Source organism: Montipora foliosa, chromosome 3 (genome assembly GCF_036669935.1).
Source record: "Montipora foliosa isolate CH-2021 chromosome 3, ASM3666993v2, whole genome shotgun sequence".
NCBI classification, from domain to species: domain Eukaryota; kingdom Metazoa; phylum Cnidaria; class Anthozoa; order Scleractinia; family Acroporidae; genus Montipora; species Montipora foliosa.
This window is the reverse complement of record NC_090871.1, coordinates 54686013-54708512: the sequence shown is the minus strand read 5'-3', so window position 1 is coordinate 54708512 and position 22500 is coordinate 54686013. Positions and strand designations below refer to the sequence as shown.

The 22500-nt window shown below is 40.4% G+C and overlaps 1 protein-coding gene across 14 annotated transcripts in view; it reads left to right on the top strand.

The window, feature by feature from the left end:
• LOC137997682 (protein NLRC3-like) overlaps window positions 1-22500 on the top strand; it is a 173339-nt gene that overhangs the window by 16643 nt on the left and 134196 nt on the right. For 4 of the 14 annotated variants that reach the window (XM_068843837.1, XM_068843836.1, XM_068843830.1 and 1 more), the window contains 7 exons: window positions 1-22; window positions 1948-2046; window positions 5872-7126; window positions 7452-7529; window positions 8364-8438; window positions 11216-11299; window positions 12060-16539. The exon at window positions 1-22 is cut by the window's left edge and continues 24 nt beyond it. In XM_068843837.1, coding sequence (XP_068699938.1) covers window positions 5938-7126; window positions 7452-7529; window positions 8364-8438; window positions 11216-11299; window positions 12060-15004 — 4371 coding nt within the window. In that variant the 5' untranslated portion in view covers window positions 1-22; window positions 1948-2046; window positions 5872-5937 and the 3' untranslated portion in view covers window positions 15005-16539. Of the gene's footprint in view, window positions 23-1947; window positions 2047-5871; window positions 7127-7451; window positions 7530-8363; window positions 8439-11215; window positions 11300-12059; window positions 16540-22500 lie in introns of those variants that run through there. The other 10 variants (XM_068843838.1, XM_068843835.1, XM_068843834.1 and 7 more) reach the window with 7 other exon arrangements.

Below are 22500 nucleotides of genomic sequence, written 5' to 3'. Positions count from 1 at the left end.
GGACCCTGGGGACGAGATTGAGGTATAGCGCTACACCTGTAATTACAAGTCGGAGTCTTGTAAAAACGACTTATAACGATGTTTATTGAACTCATTTTTGTGTGCGCATGCAAAAAAACAAGGCTTTAACTTGTAAACTACGCGTGTAACTTTGTTATTGAATTGGCCTGAACACGTAAATTGCTGTATACCACATAGCTCTCAAAAAGCTGTTTTTGTCTTGGAAATGCAATCATGATCTGTGCTTTTCATATCCCTCTCCTTCAAGTATCTAACAAAAATTCATATTTACTGTAATGTCAGTTACATTTGAAAAGTGGTCACAGTTTGATCCAGAAGTCTGCAATGAAGGGGAATTGGTTCGATACCGGGTTGACATCACAAATTCATTTCTATCGGTATCGAACCTATTCCCCCTCATTGCTCGGTTATTGATCAAAGTATGACGACATTCCCTGTTTCCAAAGCCAATAAACAAGTGAAATTTCAATCAAAAGGTTCTAAAAACAACACGATGTAATTGTGACTATTTTGTAGAATAAATAAAGTGGAAAAGTGCGTTGAGGTGATATTGAGGACATTAATCGTTATAGAAAAGAGCTTTTGCATATAATTATTAAAACTATTTTGTTCTCAATGTGCATCTTTAGTGTCTATGAGAATATCTAGAATGGAATGCCTTTTGTTTAGCAAAATTATCAAATGAGTTGGTAAAGAGCAAATTACCGTAATTTATTTATGCCAAGTTACTGTATTTGCTGCCTAAGGGCCCTCTGATGTATTTTTTGGGGTGCTTTGCTAAGGATGTAATGGTTCAGTAATTTGAGAGAATTTGGCATTATTTTGGTCAGTTTCCAACTTTTGCAAGCCAATGACCCTAAATATGACGTCATCATACCACGCTCATGGTCACGTGATCAATAAAAGAAAACTCTAAATTTGTCTCCGTGCTACGCAATTTGTGTATTTAATCGATGGTTTGATAATTTGTATTCGTTTTTGCATCCAGCCAAGTATGGCTTTATTTTTATTTTCAAAAATGTTCTTTTTGAAGACATAAACGATACTGAAATACCCATAACTTTTTCAAAAAAGATGATTTTAAAAAATCAATGCTTAGCTATATTCTGTTTTTGGGGGTGAAACGTGCCATGTAAAAACAAATTTAATTCATTTTAAAACCGCAGGAAATTTAGCTTTTTTCTCAAACCGGAAGTCAGTTCGTTTACGCATGCGCAGTTGATCTGAGAACGAGCGCGAGGAAGGACGAGGAAACCTTCGATGGAAACAACAGTTTGTGCGGTGACTTTTGCTTGTGAGTGGGTTTTCTTGTTAGCTCATGATATGATGACGTCAGTTACCGGAAGTAACATTTCACTTCCTTAGCAAAGCGCGAAAAATCCTTCTGTGGGCCCTAAAAGATGGCAGCTTTTAACGCATTCCAGTTTCACTCTGCAATCAATGCGGCACCACAGTTTGTTTAATTAAAAATTCATACCCCTGGTGCACCGGTCAAACAATTCAAATCCTAGATAAGTGGTTCTCTAATACTGTGCTTCGCTATAATTCATACCGTTTGTACAAATGTGTGATATAACTATCAGTGAATGTCTATGAATTCTAATGCATCAATCTATGATTGTATTAATTAAAAGTGGCCTATTCATCAAAACGGCAGCTTGACGTGTTAATACTGGGTCAAATGCCAGTAGGAAATTAGGAAACTGTGTTAATTTAAATTAAACCCTCAAGTTTTTTTGTTTTTGTTTTTGTTTTTTTTGGTTTGTTTGGGTTGTTCTTTTTGTTTTTGTTGATAAAGCAAATTAATGTAAAAAAGAGCAGTTTCTACTTGTGACTTCTGTTGTGCTAACTGCATTTGAAAGGAATCAAGTAAAATTTTCTCAGATGATAGGTGGCTAATGATCAATCAATTTTCTTATGTTGAAGGATCCATAACTGCGCTAAGATAAACTGAAAACATTGTGCATTGTCTCAGAAGGGCACGGTGGAAACACGTCAAGCTTAAAGCCGCTACTTGGAATTCCAGTAGGTGTAAATTGAGCAATCCATGGAATTGAGTCTAAAAAGAAACAAATGCGTTTCAATACAAGATGTTGAGATCAAGGGGTGTCTCGAAAACGAAGACCCTAAGACCCTAACACCCCGAAAACTTGAAAAAAAGTAACCCAAACCCCTCAGTTTGGCTAATCCTAGGCCTAAAGTTGGTTTTTAGGTCTAGAGTGTCACAGGGCCAATATATACTTCCGACGTGAAATGAAGATGTCCGGTCACACGTGGAGCGTGGTTACTTAGTAAAATATGGTGGATCACCCAGCTTTCCCTTTGAAACAGGTTGTAGCGAACGAAGGATTTGACCTTCGCTTGAGGTAAGTCAAAAAGCCAACTTTAGGCCTAGTTTTCGCCAAATTGAGGGTTTCGGGTTACTTTTTTCGAGTTTCTGGGGTCTTAGGGTCTTAGTTTTCGAGACATCCGTAAGTAAGGGTTTCTGAAAGTTATATATTAACCCTTCAACACTGCCAATTTACTTGTTGTAACAAAATCATTGCTTTCACATATTTTGAAGATTCCTTTGATGCTGCTAATTAGTGAGTTATTGCCCGCACAGGGATTTTGCCCAGACCCGAGGAGGCATAATTGTAGCTTGCGCGGACATGTATTTAGAGTTACAGAAATATAGTTTGCCCCCGCCTGGATCCCGAGAAGGCATCTTTGTAGCTTGCGCGTATATAGAGTTACAGTGATATAGTATTACATATCTGGTATGCCAGAAAAAATCTCGATTTGCCAGAGCTAAGCGCACACGGAATAAATGGGTAACGATGACGTTTTCACACCAAATGCCCGGAAGTAAGTCTTGCCGAGAGCGTGGTACATGGGAAAGTAACGTCACAATCAAAGATGTATCGGTAATCGGAAATCTTCATTAGTATTGTTGATCATATCTTACCATCGGTCACGGAGTGTCACACGTCACATGCCGTGCAATCAGGCGTTGGAGCAGCTATTCGAAAACTAAGAGTTCTAAAGCTTCTTCTTAAGTCCGTTTTTTCACAAAGGGGTAGTAAACTGACTAAATCGTCTCACGACAAGAATAATCCTTTGGTTTGATTAAGAGTCGCCGGACGATTTCATTTCGGAAACAATTTCTCGATTGACGAACATTGCGCAAGCGCGCACGAAGGTTTTTGCGGGAAAAGATTTGTCAGACACAAATCACTGTTGAGAGATTGGAAGACTTAGTCTACAACCAGCAAGTGTTGTTAGAAAACGATTGACGATTCTTAAAGTATTTCCAAGGCAAACGATCGGTGTTTTTTCCTTACGTGAACATATTAAAGGCTCGAGTGTTGTCCTGAAGAGGTTGTTGTTTGGAAAGAACCAATCTTGAACACGACTTTGGTTTGAAGAAAAAGGCCCCAAGTTATTGTCATATTTTTGCTGGATTTTTGAGACGGTCAGTTTCAGTTCTTTCAAAGTGTTAGTAAACTTTCGAATAAATTATCGCAATATAGGAAAGTCGTGCAAAACCATGTCATGGGTAGTGCATTGTTGGGGATACTCTCAACATTTCCGAACCAGAAGAGTTTTCTACAGAAATTTTTCGCTCGATTTACCTATCATTAATAATACCGTGACACCGTTTCAGTTCCTTCATCCGATCAGATTTTAACACTTCCTGTTTCCTACTATTCATTTGGTCATTTAATCCTATAACTGGTATTATAGAATCCAGATCAAATACATCTCAATAAAGCATTGACATTAAAGCGTGCAACATCAGTGGTTATCCACGTTACCACATTGCGGAAAAGAATTGACATTGCGTTTCCTTTAGTTTCTGTATCCACAGGTATACCATCGTGTCCGCCGTGATCAAACGGTCAACTTATAACGCCCTTTTCATATTCGGTACTGACTTGTTCTCTCCCGCTTCAACATCAGTTGCTCCTCTACCTGAGCCCTGGACAAATTGAATACTGCGTATACTTAACAGCGGGGGCAGCTGTAGTGTTTAGAAAACATGGCTGCGTTAAGGAGGCTCAAACCAGTTTCAACACCTTGAATAAAATGTACCTGTACATGATTGGTAGGATAGAATCAGCTCTATAACACTGTGTCACCAAGCAGCCATGTTATGGTACCATGTAAACAACAGTAATTGCTTAACAAATGTTCCCAGTGTTGTGACATCACAGGTGACCATTGCATTAGGAGATACATATAAAACTTCCTTACGTTTTGTCTTTAAATGCTCGTATCTCAGAAGCAAATTTGGTGACCCCCATTGAATTACCAGGCTAAATTGAAACTATTTGTATAGAGATTTTAGGTGACTTTCCTGTTACTATGTTGACGTATTATATATTACAATAATGATGGCGCATCTTGTTATGAAAATTTGGTGTCTCTTGTAATACCATAACATTGCCGTTGCGTAAAAAAGTGTTGTAAAGTGAATCCTTCACATAAGACTGACATTCTCTTGAAATATTATTGGCTGGATTGAGCCACCTTGAGAACACAGCTCACGTATTTAGAGAGGAAAACACAATTCTAGAGACAGGTTTTAGGCTGCCTGGTTTGTGGACATGCTCCCTTCTAAAAGTTTATAAATGGTAGAGGCATTGAAATTCTGTTTATGTATTCTCTTGGAGATCTGCGCTACAAAACAACCAACCCTACGCGATAATCGCTTTCAAGAATTAGTTAGCATCTCGTTCTCCTAATTGCCCACATTATCTTACACAAGTATTAGTTTAACGTAGGTTGCCCATGTATGAAGTACATGTAGTTAAGTTTTTATTGGGCGGAAAGCACTAAAAGGACACACCTTGTTAATTTAATTAGCCTTTGCTCAGTTAATTAAAACCACTTGTTCCCCACTTACTAACAAACTGCCAAGTTTCCCTGGGCCTTTCTCCACATTCTCAACTCCCTTCTTTTACTGAATCGCATTTTTGCCCACCATAATAAATGTTCGTGGCTAGTTTGACCCGGCGTTTCGTCTCGACGAAGAGACTCTTCACAGACCTTCAGGATTCTCTGGGCCAAGACGAGACGCCGCGTAAGACTAGCCACGACATTTCACAAGTGTTTAACAATTGTTTTGCTCAGTTTGTGGGAGGCGCGGTGGCCTCGTGGTTAGTGTGCCCTGACTCCAAAGCGAGTGGTCCGGGTTCGGGTCCTGGCCAGGGACATTGTGTTGTGTTCTTGGGCAAAACACTTTACTCCCACGGTGCCTCTCTCCATCCAGGTGTATAAATGGGCACCGGCGAAATGCTGGGGGTAACCCTGCGATGGACTAGCATCCTATCCAGGGGGGAGTTAAAAATACTCCCAAGACGCTTTATGCTACGGAAACCGGGGCTAAGCACCGGCGTGTAGGGTCATTGGCTCGGAAAGCGCTTACCTTTGCTCAGTTTGTATAAATTTAACTCGTGATCGTACGGTTAGGAATCCTTCTTCGATAGAAGACCAGACTGTCAACATTAAGAATTTGCAAACGGGACTTCAGGCGTGATGCTCAACGAGTTTGCCTATGAATGGGCCCTTTGCAGGATAGTGATCACATGGTACAACAACTGCCATACTGGAACGCAAATTGCCCACTGGGACATCTAAACAAAGAAAATTTAGATTAACTGGCTTTGTCTTAGATGTCCCAGTGCACAATTTGCGTTCCAGTATGGCGGTTTTTGTACCTTTTGATCACTATCCTTCAAAGGGCTCACTCTGGAGGTCTCTGACGAGTCTGTCGGGCGAGACGAAACGCCTAGCCGCAAGTATTTGACAATTGTTTTGCTTTTCCATAATGAATGTTTCTGGAAATTTCCTTTTTGTGTGTGTTAGGGACACGGAATACCTCTGGCTCAGGTTCATCCAATCAATGCAGCAGCGTTATCACCACACTTAACTATGGCGTCAGGCTCATGGCAGCAATCTCAAGAACATGGCCCCAACAAAGTTCAAGTCACCATTTTGGCTTCTGAGTGGGGATCCAGTAAAGGCGGACTTTCCACAATCAACAGAGAGTTGGCCATACAGCTGGCCAAATTCCCAGAAGTCCAAATCACATACTTTTTACCGAAATGCTCTGAGGAGCATAAGAAAGTAGCTCTCAGCCATGGGATAAAGATTCTTGAGGCAACACGACTTCCAGGTTATGAAGAACTGGAATGGCTCAGCTTTCCACCAGAGGATTTGCGAATAGACGTCATTTTTGGTCATGGAGTGAAACTTGGTCACCAAGCACAAGTTATCCGCAACTCTCGCAAATGCAAGTGGATACAAATGATACACACTGACCCAGAAGAACTTGGTATGTTCAAATGTTACGACAATCCAATCTCAAGGGGCGAAGAAAAGCACAATGTTGAAGTAGAGCTGTGCAAGATGGCTAATTTCGTTGTAGGAGTCGGGCCCAAGCTGGCAGAGGCTTTTTGCAACTACCTCCGCAGTTGTCAAAAAGATCAAGATGTTATGGACTTCACACCTGGAATTTTTGATGAATTTGTCAGTGTTCAGCAAGTTCGCGAGGAAAGAAAACAGTACAGTGTCCTGGTGTTTGGTCGGGGAGATGCTGAAGATTTTGAGTTAAAAGGGTTTGACATTGCAGCAAGATCTGTTGCGGCATTACATGATACTCGTCTTGTTGTCGTCGGAGCTCCCGATGGAAAACGTGAAGAGATCGCAAATCGATTGCTGGAATGTGGTATTCCCAAACGTCGCCTCAGGGTGAAAGGGTACATCGAGAGCCGAGAAAGCTTGAAAGGATTATTCAGTACGGTGGATCTTGTACTCATGCCTTCTAGAACAGAAGGGTTTGGTTTAACAGGACTGGAGGCTCTGTCAGCTGGGCTACCTGTGATCGTCAGCAAGAACTCCGGCTTTGGAGAAGCCCTAGGCAATGTACCATTTGGTTCCTCATTTGTCATTGACTCTGAGGATCCCAATGTGTGGACAGCAGCTATCAAGGACATATGGAACAAAAACAGGCAGACAAGGCTTGATGAGGCTAAGGTGTTGCGTGCCTCCTATGGAACGAAATATAGCTGGTCTGAGCAGTGCAAAGATCTTGTCAAAAAGATGATCAACTCAGTTAATGGTATAAATTACCAATGTACATGTATTTCAAACCCTTTGTATAAACATCGTTTCAAATCTAAATCTAGAAAGTTGGTTAACTGCTTTTCGATCATATAGACATCAGCAGCTGCGAAGGGGAGCTTCATTAACTCAAAATTTCATGAAAAAGACAGCTAAAAAGTAATTCACTAGGACGGAACCCTTACAACGCTGAGTAGAAAACCGGCTAAATACTCTGGAAGTCAGTATCATATCTTTGTAGTGAGCTCAAACTGAAAGTGTAATATTACCTTTTTTTTTTATTTGTGAGCGATTCATATGTTGTTCGCTTTAATTTATTTCAGCAGATGCTCCCTGCGAGGCTCAGATGCCACCAGAAGCTCAAGGCAAATCAAAGAGAAAATCCCGTGAGGACCGAAAAGGTAAACTCGTCAGAACTCTGGCTGGAAGGACAATTCTCGTAAAATGAGCGTTTACTCACGTGAAAAGGTGCCTTGGTTTCTTTGACTGGAAAAAAGATGATCCGTTGTGTTCCAGTAGAATAGGAAGAGTTCAATTCTCGGGGGAACTAGTTTCTAGACATCAATGTCACCCTTATTTGGTCTTTGTGACGTCATATGCCTTTACGCTCTGTACACTTGAAGACACTGATGCTACGTTGAGTTTGCCTAGAAAAGAAGAGTTTCAATTCCCGGGGAATTAGTTTCTAGATATCAAAGTGACAGCGCTTCCTTTATTTGGCCCTTGTGACGTCATATGCCTATGCGCTCTGTACACTTGAAGACAGTGATAACCACTGATGGATTTGAGGGCCACCATGACCATTCCCTGAATTGAAATCATGAAAACCTTTCCAATATCAAAAATGTAATTATCGGCCTTCGTATACCTCTTTGGATTATTTCTAGTGAGCATCTGAATCTTTCCTGTGACCTTCTGTTTTTAAGGCAAAAACTGAATTCTTCCTCCCACCCACAGTCTTGGATAAAACTCGTTGGGAAAAATGGTCATTCCCTCATTTGTCTGTGTGATAAAAGATTAACTTCTCCATACTTGCCCCCCTCCCCTGATCCAATGTTGGTTAAGAAACCGTCAAAGGCTTGCACGGTATTTTTCACCACATTATCAACATTGGTATGCGGTAGAGTGGGGACAAATTGAGAGTGCATGTGCAAGGATTTTCACGCCAGAATTTTTTCCTTAAGTTTTGTCCAAGATTGCAGGTGTTTCAGTTTTTTGCTTTCAAATATTTACAGATATCTCTTTCACCGATCAAGGCCTTTCACCAAATCAAGCACGAGAAGAAGAGAAAGAGTCTAAGCAACACGCAGGTAAACTGAAGCAAGTTTTAATCTGATTCTAAATTTAACTGACTGAACAGCTCTTTCAATGAAGATTTTCTGGCAATTGTTGATGTAGATACTGCTTGTGCAGCCAAACAACGAAACCTTCAATCATAGACAAAAGTGGTTAGTAAAACGCGTAACGGGTAACGGCGTAACGAGAAACTGCGTAACGGATTTTTTTTTTTCCTTTTTTGTTTCCCGACACTGTGGTTAATTATTTAAAAACCAAAAAGACCGTAAGAAAACATAGAAAAAAAGGTAAATAAAGACGTGGCCCGCGCTGGTTCTTGTTATGAGAGAAAAAGAAGACAATATATATATCAAGTATTTATACGTAAAATGTTCTTTTAACCACACGGAATGAAGGAGCCAAATTTGACGTAGTCAATTATTATTTGTTGGATTTTATCTTAGTCCCGTTCTGGTTTCTTGGGATGTCTGTCACACAACGCTAAACCCCCAAATATCTTGGCGCTTTTGTCACGTTGTCCGGTCTTTCGTTACCTGCTGTCAAATACAGAGTATCGTTCAAAGTAAACTCGCTACCCGCTGGGTTTAACCGTCATCGCTCGTTTACATATTAAAAAAAAGATCCGATAGAGCCAAAAGATCCGACGTACTGTAGGATTTAGCTCCTCTTTCCTCTATTCTGTGTTGTAGCTTTTCTCAAACCTTGAAATAGTCAAGAGTTAAATTACACTTTGACGTCAGTTGAAATATTAAGGGTGGTATGAACACTTTTCAGCTTTGAAATAAATATTGCTTTAAAGCGAAAACTAAAAGTCAAAAAGACTCACGCTGGCCAGTGGCTCCCACGCAGCAGCACACAGACATTCTTCGCCTATTCTTAGGTTCGTGAAGCGGCGGAACGATGGTAAGACGGACTTAGGAATGTCTGTGTAGGAGCAGCGTAGGAGGTTAGGAGACCAGTAGATATAAGTCAGTTTCGTTACAGCAACAGAAGTTCTAAATTGTTCGCTGAAGAAACAACCGTAGCCTCCTACACAGACATTCTTAAGGGTCTTTTGAGGTTCGTCACGCGCGGCGATTGCGTGACGAGGCACAATAAGAATGTCTGCATGAGGCCTCATGTAGAGTTTTCTACTGTTTTTAGGCTGAATTGAGTTAGTTACTATAACATGGAACAAAACTTACCTTCAAATTGAACCTTGATGGAAATTCTCTTTTAAAGAACTAACCAGAGCTTGCACACCCATTCAAAATAACTTTGACGAAACAAGGACAACAAAACCTTCGTTATTGAACTTTTTGAAACTAAATTCAAGTTCTTTCTGGCTTCCTAATGTGTTTTATAAGTTATCTAAAGCCTACAAACGTCGCAGTGCAAAGGGATATTTATTTTAACTTGTTGCTTTTGAAAAAAAAAAAGGTTCGGTCGTGTCCTTCGATTAACAACAACAACGACAACAACAACAACAACAGCAAAAAACAAACAAAAAAAAGGAAAATAAAAATCCCGTAACGCTGTTTCTCGTTACGCCGTTACCCGTTACGCCATTACGTGTTTTACTAACAACCGACAAAAGTAGTTGGAAAGGTTATGTAAATGAACCGCACCAGAGCTGTACTTCACCCCGCTTCTGTTAAAGCGCAAAAGAAATAGTTTCATAGCCCCTCTCCCCCCTATTCACTCGTTCAAAAAGGTCGTCACGTTTGCCTGTCAATTTCAACCCCCTACACTTTAAACACCGTTGTAGCTGCTCAATTGTGTAGTGTTCTGGTTCTCTCTCGAGAATTGAGCCAAGAACACGGTCGACGTCGCGTAAAACCGAAAATTATGCCTCATTTCTCTTGTGACTCTTACAGAGTCCTTACAGCCTGAACTTTGTTTGTCTGAGTTACTTGGGGGTCTATAATGTCTTGACGTCATTAGTGCGAAGCGCTATTCAGTTTAGCAAACATCGTCAGTTTGGCATATAAGGGCTCGCGCGGGCTTACCATTAGAACAAATATTTAGAATAATCATTTCTGCAGATTTTACATTTTATTAGCTTTACAGTGATATATACTTTGTAAAGGTTTTATTACAAACGACGCGCGTACGAAAGATTTTCTGGAAGACACTCCTGAAGGTCTACAGTAACCTTAGCCAGATAAACGCCTAAAATTCATGATGACATGGCAAAAACATTTAAATGTTAAAGCAAGCGCTTACTGTGTTTGTTTTTCAAAGAAACTGTAAACGCTAACAAAAAAGTCGTATTTCCAATTTAAGACCACACCCAGAATTTTCAGACAATCATAGCCAAAAGTAGTTGGGAAAGTTATGAAAATGAACCGCACCAGAGCTGTACTTCAACCCGCTTCTGTTAAAGCGCAAAAGAAATAGTTTCACCTTCTCTTATATAGCCCCCCTCCCCCCTATTCAATGTTGGAGGGTAACACAACAATTTCCCACTAAAACCATTCCGTTTTGCACAACATTGAATAGGGGGGAGGGGAGAGAAGCAATGAAGACGTCAAAAGTGCTGACCTTCTCAACGGTTTTGTTTATGATTGTAGGCACGTTCGTTTTATGTATCGTGTGAGATGCGAACAGTGGATAGTTAAGGTGATTACTGTCCAGCTAGAAGAATCCCTAAAAGGGTCAATCAAATGGCTCGCTGCTGATAAGAGTTGTTGAGCAAGAACTAATGAGATTACGATTCAAATAAGCTCGTACTGTGTATGCCGTTTATTATTTATTCGAATGCCAACTTACTGTAAAGTCATGTCTTGTTTTTTGTATGTGATTTTTACAGATGTTTCTGTCAAGGAACAAACTCAGATCCTATTTACAAGGGAGAGCTTTCCATCTTCTTCTGTGGCTTCTTATCGAACGGAAGGTATATATGACCTTACGGGAATTTGACCATGTTGGAAATCGACGCGAGAAAAAAAAAAATCATTCACTCGTAAAATTCAGGATGCCCATAACATCGCAGTAAAAAAAATGTGTTTACAACAAATGGGCTTTTTATACACCCTTTTAATAAGTCTAATATATGCCGTTTTCCACTAATGAACTCGAACTCGTGCTTTCAAATTTTATTCAGCCCCGCTTGGTTTTAAAATGGATTTATTACTTTAATATAATCGTCACTCCATTTCAATTTAAATATATTATTATTGCTACAATATTGTGTTAATTTTGTGTCAACTCGGGTTCGTTTTAGTTCTTACCACTAAGCATTGTGATACGAAAGCCAAAGACTCATCCACGCCAAGAGAAAACATTTTGTGGTAATTTTTCGTATGAAAACAAACGTTTTCTTTACGTGGATAAAACAGCACATACATTTAGAAACTGTTTTCGTTTGTGTAGCAGAAATGACTTTAAAAGCGGTGATACATAAAAAAAATTCAGCCAAGAGGGCTTGCAAACCAGTGAAACCTCTAAATTCATTAACAATATCAAAAATCGGATTAGCTAGGAAATAGGTAGAATGATAGGTAAAAGATGGATTTTGGCTTTAAAATTGGAAATCGTCTCTCACTGATGTAAAAACAAAAAAATAAATAAAAGAAACGTAGAAGAAGCGAATAACTTTTAATCAGTCGACCTCTAAATTGACCCTATTTCTGGGTGTTTGTTTTGTTTTGCAGCTACTTCTTCATGTCAGAGTCATATCATAGAATCGATAAGACAAATTTACCAAACGAATGAAGGGGTGGTTTTGCCAGTTCCTTGGAATGAAGGGTTCAGCTTCCAACTAGAGAACATTTTCACCAGACTTAAGATAGTTCCAAAAGAAAAGACACGCGGAACGCTGGCGAAAGAAATCACCAACATGACAAGTATTTTTACATCACACGAAGAATGCCAACATCCGCGAGTTGTCCTGATTGAGGGCGAACCCGGCATGGGAAAGACGACCTACTGTCAAAAGCTGGCATATGATTGGGCAACTAAACAACACCACAAATGGGATGAGTCTTTCCCAAAAGTAGAGGTGCTCCTGCTCCTCAGATGTCGTGACATTGATTCTAGCATCTGGGAGGCTATCGACGATCACATTCTACCGGAAGAAGTCGACCCAGAGTTGAAAGAAACGTTTTTCCGTTTCGTGCGAGAAAACCCTTCTAAAGTCCTGTTAGTGCTCGATGGGTTAGATGAGGCAGACCCTCAAAAATTGGCTGTGTACTTTAGTCTTATTCAAAGAAAGCTGCTCCCTGGTTGTAACATGGTTCTTACTTCTCGTCACGAAGCAGGAATTAAAGTAAGACCTTACTCGGACACACTGTTGGAGATTGTTGGATTTACGAGAGGTGATGCGGAGTGTTTTATAAGGAAGTATTTTCGACACGCAGTGCAAATGGGAGAGAAGCTGATAAATGTACTGTGGCATCCGTATGATGCTGTTAAGCGCACTGAAGGGAATTTAAATGAACTAACTAAAAACCCTTTGAATACACTTCTGCTCTGTCTGCTTTTCGAAGATTTTGGCTGCGTTCTACCAAACAACAGAACACAGCTGTACGTAGAGATGGTTGTCTTCGTTTTGAGGCGATACGAAATGAAGAACCATTTACCAAGAAGTGCTGAAGACCTTCTTGTAGTTTACAAGAAGGAACTGATGACCCTAGGGAGAATGGCGCTAGAATCTCTTTTTAAAGGAGAGCAGCATTTCGATGACGTCCGTTGGAATTTCACGGAAAGTCTTTTCATTAAATTTGGCTTTCTCTCGATCCAGGCTGGCGGTAGTAAGAGAACGCCTTGTTGCCGTTATAGCTTTTTTCACAAGAGTTTTCAAGAATTCTTTTCTGGTCTATATCTTGCGTTTTCAATCCTGGATGGAGAAATTGATAAGAAGTCAGTTCTGACTGACAAAAGATATTTTCATAAACTAAATCAAGTTTTCATGTTCATGAGTGGAATCATATCCTCACAATCCGAGGAAACGGCAGTGTCGATTGTAAATAGTGTTGCCTCACTTGCAAGTGTGAGATCTCCGTATATTGCGGAGTTGTACGTGAAGTTGGCTTTAGATGTCATTGGGGAATCTAAAGCTTGCTCCGAAAACCTTTTTACTAAATTAGCTAATACCTTTGGCAAAAGTCTTGATTTGACGGAAATTCGAATAGACTTCGAATCCCGTACGAGCATTGCTGCCTTTTCCCAGGCCCTCGCGGTAAACACCTCCCTTACTACTTTGGATTTCCACCACACCTCCATTGGTGCTGAGGGTGCTACTTCACTTTCCCAGGCCCTCCCAGTAAACACCTCCCTTACTACTTTGCATTTGTCTCGCAACTCCATTGGTGCTGAGGGTGCTACTTCACTTTCCCAGGCCCTCGCAGTAAACACCTCCCTTACTACTTTGCATTTGTCTGACAACTCCATTGGTGCTGAGGGTGCTAGTTCACTTTCCCAGGCCCTCGCAGTAAACACCTCCCTTACTACTTTGGATTTGTCTCTCAACTCCATTGGTGCTGAGGGTGCTACTTCACTTTCCCAGGCCCTCGCAGTAAACACCTCCCTTGCTACTTTGGATTTGGATTACAACTCCATTCCTGCTGAGGGTGCTACTTCACTTTCCCAGGCCCTCGCAGTAAACACCTCCCTTACTACTTTGCATTTGAGGAACAACTCCATTGGTGCTGAGGGTGCTAGTTCACTTTCCCAGGCCCTCGCAGTAAACACCTCCCTTACTACTTTGCATTTGAGGAGCAACTCCATTGGTGCAGAGGGTGCTACTTCACTTTCCCAGGCCCTCGCAGTAAACACCTCCCTTACTACTTTGGATTTGTCTTGCAACTCCATTGGTGCTGAGGGTGCTACTTCACTTTCCCAGGCCCTCGCAGTAAACACCTCCCTTACTACTTTGGATTTGCGTGTCAACTCCATTGGTGCTGAGGGTGCTACTTCACTTTCCCAGGCCCTCGCAGTAAACACCTCCCTTGCTACTTTGGATTTGGATTACAACTCCATTCCTGCTGAGGGTGCTACTTCACTTTCCCAGGCCCTCGCAGTAAACACCTCCCTTACTACTTTGGATTTGGGTGTCAACTTCATTGGTGCTGAGGGTGCTACTTCACTTTCCCAGGCCCTCGCAGTAAACACCTCCCTTACTACTTTGGATTTGAGGAACAACTCCATTCGTGCTGAGGGTGCTACTTCACTTTCCCAGGCCCTCGCAGTAAACACCTCCCTTACTACTTTGGATTTGTCTGGCAACTTCATTGGTGCTGAGGGTGCTACTTCACTTTCCCAGGCCCTCGCAGTAAACACCTCCCTTGCTACTTTGAATTTCTCTAGCAACTCCATTGGTGATGAGGGTGCTAGTTCACTTTCCCAGGCCTTCGCAGAAAACACCTCCCTTACTACTTTGGATTTGTCTTGGAACTCCATTGGTGCTGAGGGTGCTACTTCACTTTCCCAGGCCCTCGCATTAAACACCTCCCTTACTACTTTGGATTTGTCTGACAACTCCATTGGTGATGAGGGTGCTTCTTTACTTTCCCTTGTTACTTTCAGGAGTTTCAATAAGCACCGGCGTCGGCTACTTCGCTCAGAGAAGTCGGCTACTTTTTCCCCTAAATTGAATTAATTGAAGGATTCCTTCAAACCTGAAGTAAAATTCATTTTTGATCGACTTGAATGTGCCTTTTTAAACCTCTATTTCAAAGTAATTATCAGATTTGATATTTGATTTTTGATTTATGATTTAATTTATAGACTTTGCCAGTCAAGCTGGCAGAGCACCACAACAGCTTTCGCCAATTACTGTGGCCCCTTTTTTATCCTCCCAACCATGATACATAACAGAAGACAGACCACAACACCGGGAACTACGTAACCTACTCTTAGCGACAAGGGTGTGGGTTCTTTTACGTCGCACAGGATTATAGACATTGAAAGGTTGTGAGACGGGACTTCCGGCTTATCGCCCTTATCCGAGAAGACTTGAAAGTCTAACCATTTGCAGCACTTTCTCCTTAGTTATATAAAGACCCTAAGTGTTGGTCCGGCCGGAGTTGAGATCACGACCTCCCGCGAGACAGTCCGGTGCTCAACCAACTGAGCCACCGGTGCGAGGTCAATATTCCCATCTTTGAGCTACAGTGAACAGCTATAACTTTTTTCCGCATTTTTGTCAAGACCAACCGTCACCTGAACCGTCACATTTTTTTACATAATTCAATTACGTTTAGTTACGTCCCCCAAAATATCAAGACGTTTAATGTAAAACAGGTTGTTATTGAGTAATCGTTGCATCAAGACTTGTTTTCCAAAAACAGTAAAATTTTCGTTAGTTTTATCCGTCGGTTGTTCAGATTAAAATGACAAATTCTTATCGCTCGACAGAACTGATTTCTCATGTTGAGAAATGTTAAATTCGCGCAAAAAAGTTTGCCGTTCCCGGCAGCTTGAAAGTGGTAGTAATGATGACATGAAGTTGTCGAAACGTAATATAACGTTGAAAATCGTTAATTTTCCTTTTGAAATGGTTTTCCGAATCTTTCTTCGCTGGAAATTATTAAAAGAATGCGCTAAATTGTACACTCAGTGTCTCTGTTGATAAGAAATCTCCCTTTATCTTTGTAATCAATTTGGTGCCCAGAACGTTGGAAATCGCATTTCAGAGTCCAGATTTCACAATCTTCTGGGGTAGCTAGCATGCCCCCAGACCCCCTAGACGAAGGGGCCTAACGGCCCCTTGTTGATACAGTCGGCTACTAGACTCAAACCAGCTGCCTACTTCAAATTTTATTGAAACCCCTGCTACTTTGAATTTGGAATACAACTTCTCGCCTTAGTTTAGACTCTCGCATCATTTTTCTGTAATGATTGAGATCTTCTTTCTAAAGGCTTCAATGTTTACATCGACGCCAACAGGATCATGGATACTAGGGACCTTAAGCAAGGACGACGACAACGGCCTACATCGAGCGAGTACGACTACGGATAGGAAAACGTTGGTTGTGTAAAAATGTTATGGAATTTAAGATCTACGACGGCGACGGTCGACGAAAACGTCACTTCAAAATATAACATGGCTCTATCATAAGTCTTATTAATCAGTCTCGTTCACGTCCTAGAATGAGAGAGAAGTATCCCAAAAATGAATTGGTACGAGCGGTTTCAGAGTTAAAATAGAGAATAGACCATATTCGTATTCTCGGTATTGGACTGGACCTAGCTTGCAATGGAGACTAATGCGGGGGAATCTTTTCAAATGCAAATACTTTTTAATATATTCCCCCGCATTAGCCTCCATTGCAAGCTAGTTCCAGTCCAATACTGAGAATACGAATATGGTCTATTAAGGATTCTCTTTTGAATGCTTAAGTAAAAAAAAATTCATAGTCATGTGTTCTCGTTCTCCACATGACCTCAAATTTGATCATTTCACGTCGTAGTCAAGACCGGAACGGCAAAAAAAATGAATCAAAATGTAAAACGCACGTGCAGGGCGTGCAATACTATTGTTTTTGCTCACTAAATATGCAAATTTATGGCGTTCTCGTTGCCGTCGGCTTAAGGTCCCTATTGTCTTTTAGAGTTTACGGTGTTGTTGAACTTGACGACTATCTCACTTCACCTCCTCTCCCCTTGTTTGTTGGTAAATATGCACTGAAAGGTTAAAAGTCACTTTCTTGCTAGTGCATCACGAGAAATTAAGGGCTTACATACATAGAAATACACCCAGTTTTTTCCTTGAGATATGTTTCAGTTAAAGTGTTAATCTGATAAAAAATCGCAGTCGAGTCTTTTTTTCGTCGGATTTTGAAAGTGTGTTTGCTGAACACTTGACTGGCCAAATGTTTGGATTTTGCGGTCCGCCATTACTTACGTTGAAAACTGACCGATTGGACATTGGAGGGTTGGTCTAGGGGTAAGTGACGTCATTTACTCACTAGTTAAACATTTCAGCGCGTAAATGCAGTTTATTATATATTCAAAAGACGAGTTTAAAAGTCTGAAAGCACGAAACTTCGCTGCTGCATATCAAGTCAGCCGCGTACACACGCACTGTGACTTGAGTCTTTGATGTCATTTTCTCCTCGATCCAGCTCTCTCAAGATTTTAAAGTTAGTAATGGCAGATCATTTAATAGGAAAATGTCAGTTAAAAGTTTAAAATCAAAGCTTAAAACTTGGGTCACTAAGTGTTAAGTTAACGTAGGTTTGAAATCCAAAGAAAAATTGATTTTTGGTCATAGTACGGCTTTAAGGTATTTTATATTAAATAGAAAGGAAGATGTGCTACTCAAGATGTCCGCATAGATGATAGACAGTTGGCGCGCAATCCGATGACTTTTTATGACTTCCGTCATTTGCCTTTTTGAATCTACTTCAATTTCACAGAGAACTCAAGCCGGTCAAATGCTAAAAGCGCCAGTATCGTTGCAACACATTCTTTGTCTCTTTTTTAAAACAGACCAAATCGGCTAACTCAGTGTTGTGCCCAATTGAGAATAAAACGTTTTGTTCCAAGTATTTTCATATTATTTAAATGTGAATGCTACATTACCATGTAAATGAATTATAAACCCCGAGAGATTTGAATGGAAAGTTTTCCCCTAGTGTATAAACGTAGTCTAGGAAATGTGTCTGTACATGACTGCTCTTTACAAGTTACTGTGATAATATCTAAGTCAGTTCTCAACAAGTGTTTTTTGAAATACCTTTTTTGGTGAAATTCTACTTTTCTTTGGAGCACAGTGCTCCTGAATATGTGAGAGCAGGATAACAAATGAATTTTAGTAGAAATTATTTGGGCAACTGTTAGTTTCGGTTGGGTGCTTTCATTTATGTATCAGCAACACGTTCGTATTAAAAGAGATATAAGCACAAAACGGTAAAAACGAACGATAAAAAAGGTGAAATTCGACGTTTCAGAGTAGTCATGACTCCATTATGAAGGAAAAAATTATATCAGATAATGCAAATTACAGCATTTAGAGCGACAACAACACATTGATTAATTTTGTCAGGTATCTTACAGATGCGGCTCTTCAGATTCAGGTTCAGTAATCTGATTCTTGTAAAATAAATTTATGTTCGTGTTAATAACAAATGAATTTTAGTGCCAACTATTTAAGACAAATGCTAGTTTCAATAGGCCATTCTCCAAATGTCAAATATTCAGCTTGATAGTGAGGCAGTGAGGACAAAAAAGATCGAAACACTATGGAATGAATGTGAAAAATGTTTACATATCATTCACTTTCCTTTTTCTTTGTCCTCTGAACCTCTCTTTCAAGCTTAATTTTTAATATATCGAAAATGGCCTATTTAGTGCTTTAATTGATGCATCAATATGTACATTAATGTTGTTAGGTCTATTAAGCTGCAAAGATTGTTGCAGCTTTTCGCATTCAGGTTCAACAAATCTGACAACATCCTTATAAAGTAATTTATTAAGGTGTTCGCTTAAATGGTGTTTTTATTGCGCATAAGCGATATCAATATATTCCTGCGTTTTCAAGACGAAACAAACAATCTTTTTTTGGTATCCTTTTTATGCAATTTTTCAAAGGTCTTATCAATGAAGTTTCTTGATTACTTTGCTTTGTGTAAATATAGTGTTTTGTTTACGAATTAAATCAATTTAACAAGATAGTGTGATCGGTTTATTCTACTTAGGTCAGGGTCCTGACTGCTCTTACCTGAGGATTACCATAGAAACATCTTTCAACTTAAATTCAAGGCTCATACCGTCATTTTCCGTAAGGAAGCAAAACGTTCATCCCCACGGTCAGGTTGTTAGGGCAAGGAGAATTTCTTAAGGACGAAATAGAAAACGTTTTCTTGTCTTCTTTTATTTCCTTTGTTAACCCTTTTATTCCCAAGATCGAAACGTTCATTCTCCTAACTAGTACTATAACTTTCTTTGTTGAGTAGTCATGAGAATTTGGTGTTAAATCAAATCTCTTAAAGTGATAATTCTCCTTTTTCTCAATACCTGTTTGACAGAGATTTTATTGAGATTATGAGGAGAATTTACATGCTGATTACCCCTGGGAGTCAAAGACTGAGCCCTTACCCCACTATCCACCCCTGGGCACCCGAGTACATGTCTCTTATCGTAGACACCCTTACCCCACTACTCTCCGAGTATCTTTATGTTATCTGAAATGAATGCATATTTGAAGTGCGGGTTAAAGACGAAAGAGAGAAGTGATCCTCACACTTATCTGGACAATTTAAGCAATTGTCTCTTATAGTAGACACCCTTACCCCACTATCTACCCCTTAGTCTCCAAGTATCTTTATCGTATTTGAAATAAATGCATATTTGAAGTGCGGGTTAAAGAAGAAAGAGAGAAGTGATCCTTACACTTACACATCTGGACAATTTAAGCAATTGTCTCGTTAGAAACAGCTGAAAAATTGATGTGGCGTTCAAATAAATGGGTGCAGTCATTAGTTGGTTGAGCACTCTACCGGCATCGTAGAGGTCATATGTTCGGATCCCGTTGGAGCCACCTGAATTTTTCGGTTGTCAAAAAGAGGCAGTTGCTTAAATTGTCCACATAACTGCGACGACCACTTGTCTTTTTTGTTTATCGCATCCCTTGGTAAATGGAAATCATTCGCATGGTGGCTTCTCTCTCATGAACCTCTCCCTCACGTGCTTACTTGGAAAAGCTAATCCGTTACATGTTCCTTAGACCAGGAAAAAATCACCCGTAGTTTCATGCCCTGAGACGTCTTCCTTTTCAAGACATAGTGATTTAATTGCAACCGAAATACGCACGAAAAGATTCGGAACTCGAGTTTCAACAAGTGAGCCCCTGCAGGTTAATTGCGGGGAAACAAAAGCTCCCTGGATCGGTTCGCTACAAGACTCGACTAATACTCTCCGATACCTTGCTCTTTAACAATCTTTTATCATGAGCAAAAAAAGTAGTGTACACCTTAGGGGTTTCATTCTAGAGCGACAAACGTCAGCGCAATCAGGGTTCTTGGGACAAAAAGGAGATCCTGGCAAGGTTGTCGGTCGGAGGAATCACGTGAACTTCTGGTTGACATTTTTTCATTCTAGCGTCACATTTTTCATTTTTCATTTAGTGCTTGCTCGATAGCTTTCTTGGTAAGATAAAAACAATTTCCGCCGAAAATTACTGTTTTCTAACGAAAATTTCCGTTATAGAGCAGATATTTTCATTACACACCGGAAAAGTCGTGCCGGTCACTTGGTGAACAAAATAATAAAATAAATGTTCAAGAATAAGCTTGAAATGAGCAAGAAAGTCTTTGCGGTCACAAATCTTGTTTGCGTTCTGCTGGGCATTATAGACCACTCTTTCTTTGTGTTTTGTTTATCTGATCCGAGCATTGTACGCTTGGGATTATTTATTAGAAGATGCTGTGGAAACAATGGAAACTTAAGTTTCACTAGAAAGCATATGGTGTAAGTTGCTTTTTGCTCAAGAAACAAGTATGACAATTAGCCACTATTTACACCGAGATACATCTCAGTTTTGGCGTTGCTCTCTCTCTTGGCGGGGCGAACGAGAAATATGGGGACTGCTTTGTATAAACGCAACCTTTCCTTGTACTTGTACATGTTCATTGCCGTGACTTTAACATCTTCAGTTCCCACGGCCTGCTCCCGTCTGACCTTGTAGCTCAGTCGGTACAGCGGCGGAGATCTAACCCGAAGGTCGTGGGTTCAATTCCCACCCTTGCCAGAGTTTTTCTCTGTCCTTGTGTGAGCCCATTTCCATCAGTAGGGCTAACGCTCACATGGTTCATATGGGATAGAAATCTAGCACTTCACATTACACTCTATTCAGTTAACTCTGTTTAAAATATAAGTGCTACACGGCCAACCTTTGTATAGACCGAGAAGAGAGAGCCTGCGCGCAGACTATAGCGTTGGAAGCTTATAAACCATATAGAATAAGGTTCCTCTTTCAATTTTTGAGAGACATTTCGCCTTGACAGGAATTTTGTTCGGCTACGCTCAGTGATTGGTAGACGAAAATGTCTTGCCAGCTTGCTGACCAATCAGAAGCTCACACGCGTTTTGCCGCGTCTCCTTAGCGCCGGCCTCACGTACCTGGGTCGCGTTCTGATTGGCTTCATTGCTTGTCTGTGTCCTGGGTGCTTGACTACTTTAATTAATAGCTTCAATTTGCGTTGCACGGCACTTGGAGAAAACGTTCCATGTTTTTGACACATTTGTTCTGCATCGTTTTAGGGAAACACACGGTCTTCCTTGTTAGTCTATCGAATGAACCCTGTTTTCTCTCACCTGTACGTTTTAAATGCCGCTCCTCGTTGACTGAGTGTGAGCAATTATCTTCATTGGAGGAGAACGCAAACGACTTGATACCAAGACTGTGAGACTGAAAGAAACAATAAGAGAGATTTCAATAGCTGGGTCGGCAGGTTTTTTTGTTTCTGTAATCATCACTTTGATATTCGTTATTTGTACCACTAATATTTTAACTCGACTGAACACAAGAAAATTGATACACTTTATCGCAGCGCGTAACACATTTCACCATTTCTCCGAAAAAACGTCGCCTTTAGGGAGCCACACAAGTTACACAATGTGAACTTAAACGGCAACCATTTGAGCCACTGACGACGAGTTGTTGAAAGACACGGGTTTGGCTGTGAGTCAACGTCACCCGATCGGCCTTTCTTTTTCTAAGAATTTCTTTATTGAAAAACAGTTTTGATATAGAGAAGAATATGTTTGTTTTCTCTATAGGTAAAGATACTGTAGTGAAGAACAAAAATTTTTCAAGATTCACATCCACACACGAGGCCCAGTGGCATTTCATGTCCCTGAAAGTTGCCAATTTTAACCGTCAATTCGAAGACAGTTCGAGTCGGGTCATCGTCTTAGAAATTTTCTCATGAATTGTACGGACCATCATGAATCATACCTGAAAGACTGAGAGATCAGTATGTAAATCACCTCTCAATTTCAATGCACTGTCAGGTAAAAAAGTACCGAGAATAAAGATTATTGTCAGCTTAAGGGTACCATCCTAATAAACCACCAAATTCTCATGACCTGCCAACGAAGAGATCTATAAAAGAAGCGAGGAGAATAAACTTTTAGATCATTGGAGTCAAA